Source organism: Argentina silus, assembly GCF_951799395.1.
Source record: "Argentina silus genome assembly, chromosome: 18".
NCBI classification, from domain to species: Eukaryota; Metazoa; Chordata; class Actinopteri; order Argentiniformes; family Argentinidae; genus Argentina; species Argentina silus.
In genome coordinates this window covers 15,465,624-15,471,334 of record NC_139672.1, presented here as the reverse complement: position 1 = coordinate 15,471,334, position 5,711 = coordinate 15,465,624, and the positions used below count along the sequence as shown (strand labels likewise).

The 5,711-nt window shown below is 51.7% G+C and overlaps 1 protein-coding gene across 1 annotated transcript in view; it reads left to right on the top strand.

The window, feature by feature from the left end:
• eif2b3 (eukaryotic translation initiation factor 2B, subunit 3 gamma) overlaps positions 1 to 5,711 on the top strand; it is a 32,616-nt gene that overhangs the window by 24,679 nt on the left and 2,226 nt on the right. The window contains exons 8-9 of the mRNA XM_083689611.1: positions 185 to 333; positions 4,888 to 4,991. Coding sequence (XP_083545737.1) covers positions 185 to 333; positions 4,888 to 4,991 — 253 coding nt within the window. The remainder of the gene's footprint in view (positions 1 to 184; positions 334 to 4,887; positions 4,992 to 5,711) is intronic.

The window sequence follows — 5,711 nt, the reverse complement described above, 5'->3', positions numbered from 1 at the left end:
AATCCTGTAGTTAGCATCCTGTAGTTAGCATCCTGTAGTTAGAATCCTGTTCATTCCCAGATAAACCGTACGGGAGTTATATTCTTCTGTGCTGCACTGATATGGATCAGAAGTGTGTGTGTGCGTGCGGGCGGGCAGGCGGGCGGTCTGGTAATCCGTGGTGTCCGTGTGTTCTCCGCTCCAGATCGGCGCCGACAGCATCATCGGAGCGTCCTGCCAGATCGCCGACAAGACGTCCATCAAGCGGTCGACCATCGGCGCGTCCACCACCGTCCGAGAGAAGGTCAAGATCACCAACTCCATCATCATGCACGGCGTGACCGTGGAGGAGGGGTGAGTGGGCCGCGCCGCCGACAAAACGGTTTTCCCGTCCTCGTCGAGGTCGTTTGACCCCGTGGGCTAAGTACAGTCAGTGTAAACAGTAGCCTCTCGGCATGGGGATAGATACAGTGCTTATTCACTCTGTCCCCTCCTGACAGAGATGGTTTAGAGTGCTTATTCACTCTGTCCCCTCCTGACATACAGAACCAGTCAAAAGTTCGGACACAAACTTGCCAAGAGTGTGCAAAGCTGTCATCAAAGCAAAAGGTGGCTACTCTGAAGAATCTAAAATATAAACCATATTCTGGTTTGTTTAACACTTTTTTGTTTACTACATAATTCCATATGTGTTCCTTCATAGTTCTGATGTCTTCAATATTAATCTAAAATGTAGAAAATAATAAAAAATAAAGAAAAACCATTGAATGAGAAGGTGTGTCCAAACTTTTGACTGGTACTGTAGATCTAAGGGTAGTTAGGTTTGATTGGGTTGGCGTAGATGGACTTGGGGTTGGGGTTGGGGTTAGGGTTAGGGTTAGGTCCTATTGATGTCGTACTGAAGCTGTTTCCAATCTGAAAATCCGGGAAATTCATTGATCACGTGATTTATTATCGAACCGCTCAAAGGAAGAGAAGAGAGGCCAGTGTGTTTAGATGACATCAGACGTGTGTGTGTGTGTCTGTCTGTGTGTCTGTCTGTGTGTCTGTCTGTGTGTCTGTCTGTCTGTCTGTCTGTCTGTCTGTCTGTCTGTGTGTGTGTGTGTGTGTGTGTGTGTGTGTGTCCGGGGGTGGGCTGCTGCAGGGGAGGCGGTGGGGTGGGGTGGGGGGGTGGGGGAGTCTTGTTTTCTGTGGTACGTGGGGGAAACAGAGAATACCATGTTGACAATGTCCATTGGTGTGCAGTCAGGCGGAGCGCGGTTACAATGTCATACATAAACACACAGGTGGTGAATAGAGCCACTGCTGCACCCGGCTGGAGCCTCGCGGCCGCCACACGGCCAGTCCACCTCACGGCTCACACGTTTCCACACGGCCAGGTCATCTCAAGGCTCACACGTTTTCACACGGCCAGTCCATCTCAAGGCTCACACGTTTTCACACGGCCAGTCCATCTCAAGGCTCACACGTTTTCACACGGCCAGCGCGATCGATGGATATTTGAGTCGATAGATATTTGAGTCGATGTCTGTGGGCGTATTCTAGGAAAGGCTCGAGAACGTTTGCACATTAGACCCATAGTCCTTTGTTGTTGTTTCCTAAACACTCACAGAGGTTGTTTTTTGGTTGTTTTGGGGTTGTTTTTTGGTTGTTTTTTGGGTTGTTTTTTGGTTGTTTTGGGGTTGTTTTTTGGGTTGTTTTTGGGTTGTTTTTTGGGTTGTTTTTGGTTGTTTTTTCCTCCGTTGAAACATATTAGATTAGGTTAGCCTATTTGTCGTCTGTGGATTGCTGACTACAGGGGCTGACTGGTGATCTGCTGTGAATGGCCCTTGCTTTTTCCTGTCCTCTCTTTCTGGTTTAGCGTTAGCTGGCGTTTTTTTAATTAAAAGTATTTTCTCTCACGCTGGCCGGCCTGAAAGGATGTTCCCTCGCTGGTGATTGAGAAGTGCAAGCATGACATGAATTACAGCGAGAGACACCACTGAGAAGGAGAAAAGGACTCTGTTATTTTAAAAGAAAAACGAAAAGAAAAAAAAAAAACAGACATCCTTTTTTTTTTTTTTTTTTTTTTTTTTTTTTAACTCGGGGGAAGAAGCTTTATCAGCTTCTAGTTTTTAACACAGTCTCCCTCTTAAAGACCAGGAGGCCACGGACCAGCATGGAGAGCCTCATGTCCGAGTTAGGGTCGCGCATAAAAGGAAAGAATGAAAGAAAGAAAGAAAGAAAGAAAGAAAAGAGAGGGAGAGGAGAAGGGGGGGAAAGGAGAAAAGAAAAGAAATGGCAATTCTTTCACAACATAAGAAGAGAGAGAGAGAGAGAGATGAAAACATGTAAGAGAGGATTAACTAGTCGCTGGCATGTAAAAGAAGCCACTTGCATTTCTGGGCCTTTTGTTTGGACGTAGGAGAGCTTGTTTACAAAGCGAAGGATATTTGGGGGGGTTGCGGGGGGTTGTGGGGGGATGGGGAGGGGGGATAGGGGGGGGGGTCACAGCTAGGAGGAGCACAGTGTCAGTAATTAGTGGTGTTTCAGCAGGGGCTTCTTTGGTGGTCTGGTTCCCCCCCCCCCCCCCCGTGTTTAAAACTCCAATCCTTGTAATCTCCCATAGCCATCCACCCCCCAGTCGGTCTCCCTCCCTCCCTCCCCCCCCTCCCTTCCTCCCCCCCTCCCTCCCTCCCTCCCTTCCTCCCCCCTCCCTCCCTCTAACCCCACCACCACCTGAACAGAATGCCCCAGTGCTCCTGCCAACACAAACCTGCCAGTGTTAGTGTCAGAGGGGGCCAAACGCGTCATACACTCTGGGAGACATGCATGTGTTCACACACACACACACACACACACACACACAGACACACTACCTCTCGTACACAGGCGCACACACACACGCGCGCACACACACACACACACACACACCTACAAACTTACACACACACACACACACACCACCTCTCGTACACAGGCGCACACACACACACACACCTACAAACTTGCACACACACACACACACACACACACACACACACACACACCTCACCCACCCCACAGAGCACAGTCTGTTTCCCTCCCTCTAAACGCTCTATGGTGGCGGTGGCACTGACTGGCAGCGTGGGCCAGCCTGCCAACCCCCAGATGTGGCAGCCCAGCCTGGCCCGGCCGAGGAGGCATCATCCAGGCCCCAGACCGCTTAGCTCCCCCGGGTCTCCTCACCCCTAACACTCGCTCCTTGTGGTCGTTCCCCGGCGGGAATGGTCTCCGGGACACCGCCTGGCCCTGGCCGCACACCTACGGGAACCTACTCCTCTCCGACTCTCCCTAACCGGGACGGACAGGTCCTGCCTGGGACGTCTCTCCCAAACAGAGATCCATGTTGTTGTCGCGGGGGGTGGGGGGCGGGGTGGGGGGTGGGGGGGCATAGCTGCTGTCCCTGGCCCCCACACCCGGCACCTCCTCCTGGCCACAGCAGCAGCAGCAGATCTGAGACTGGCTGGCTGGCTGGCCGGCTGTCTGACTGGCTGGCTGGCTGGTCCGGTCCACTGGTGGTACACCAAGTTCCTAGGCTCCTGCCACCCAGGATCGGAGGGTTTCTCTCCCACCCAGGGAAGAGTTGACGCCCTGCGGAGGTAGAACAGCCGGAGGACGGGGGAGGTAGAACAGCCGGAGGACGGGGGAGGTAGAACAACCGGAGGACGGGGGAGGTAGAACAGCCGGAGGACGGGCTCATTGTGACGCACGGAACGGAATCAAAACGCACCGGCCCTCCTTTCATTCCGTGCCCGACGATGACACCAAGTCCTCCGATTTCTACCTCCGCCAGCCTCCCCCCTGATAGGAATAGGATACATGGAAAGCATAGATGGTCCCAGTCAGCGGGAATCGAACCCACACAGCCTTAGCGTTGCTTAGCGCCGTGCTCGACCAATCGGGCCACAGGGGCGGTCGTGAACAGACATCAGCTGGTGGATTGGATCACTTACAACTTAATATGGGCCTTTAAATGGGGGGGGGGTTTCTTGTGGGTGTTGCTTTGCTTGGGTCTGGTCTGACGGACCCCTGTCTGTCTGTCGGGTTCCGTGACACGTCGAGCTCCGGCAATGAAGCCAGTCACCCCACCCTTCCCTCTCCCCCCCAAACCCAAATAAACCAGGCGGTGTCCTGTGCCGTTGTGTACATGGCCGATGATACTGTATCGTTTTCACACACCAGGGTTAGAAAGGCTGCTGTTGTTTTTAATATATATGCTAATTGAACGTCTGAAAGGAAAATAAAACAAGGCTGCTGAAAAACGTCGGGGTATCGAGTTTCTGTGTGGGGGCGGGGGTGTGTGTGTGTGTGTGTGTGTGGGGGCAGGGGCAGGGGGGTGGGGGTGTCTAGGGGGGGGTGTCTAGGGGGATGCAGGGGGACAAGGCAGGAAAGGACAAGACCCTCAGCTGTGCAATTAGCGGAGAGACATGAAAGAGAACTGCTCATTGTAAACATGTTTTAGGCACCCAGAGAGCCGCTGGCCCAGGCCTGTCAAGTCAACATCAAAACTAAAGCAAATAGAGTTTTATGGTGCTGCTGTGCTCCCAGAGAAATATTATTCTTTCAATGCTGTAAACACACACACACACACACACAGTGTTGGGAGGGGGTGTGTGTGTGTGTGTGTGTGTGTGTGTGTGTGTGTGTGTGACAATGTGGATATTGTACTGGTTGAACACCATGGAGCAGGGCTGAGTTTCATTTCAGAAAGTTGCCCCCCCACCCCCCAAAACACCATCATTCACCCCCCTTCACAGACCTGATTGCTTATGCCTACCCAGTCATATCAGATCTGTCAAGTAAGTGTGTGTGTGTGTGTGTGTGTGTGTGTGTGTGTGTGTGTGTGTCAGCAGGTAGACTGACGTCACTGTGTGTTCTCCTCCACAGGTGTAACATCCACGGCAGCGTGATCTGTAGCAACGCTGTGATTGGCCGAGGAGCCGACCTGAAATACTGCCTGGTGGGGAGTGCCCAGCGCATAGAGCCTGAAGGTGAGTGTGTTATCACACACACACACACACACACACACACACACACATACTGTACACACACACACACATACACATACTGTACACACACACACACACACACACACACACACACACACACACACACCCATTGACTTCCACCTTATTCAGGAGGAGGTCATAACACACACTACTATACTTCTCATGAGGTATGTATCAGAGAGGAATGTCACACGTCCTTTTAAACATGCTGTGGGCCTAAGCATTAAAGTGTGTGTGTGTGTGTGTGTGTGTGTGTGTGTGTGTGTGTGTATGTATGAGTGTGAAAACATGTACGTGCATATGTATGTAAGTGTGTGTGTGAGAACATGTATGTGCATATTTATGTATGTGCATATTTATGTAAGTGTGTGTGTGTGTGTGTGTGTGTGTGGGGCATGTGCCTGCGTGTGCCTTGTGCTTCACTCTGCTCTGAGAGCTTATTAAAACTGAACTCTGTGTGTATAATTGAGCTTTATTTTTCTAATACTCCTAATCCTCTTGTTCCTAGATCAGGCTGGGGGGTTCTGTGTGTGTGTGTGTGTGTGTGTGTGTGTGTGTGTGTGTGTGTGTGTGTGTTGCATGTGTGTGGTGTGTCTGTGTGTTTTAGGGATTGGGGGGTGGTGTGTGTTTGTGTGTGTGTGTGTGTGGTGCGGAGGTGGGGGGGGGGGTCGAGGCTGTTGAATTCCGGGTGGTCCTGGCCGG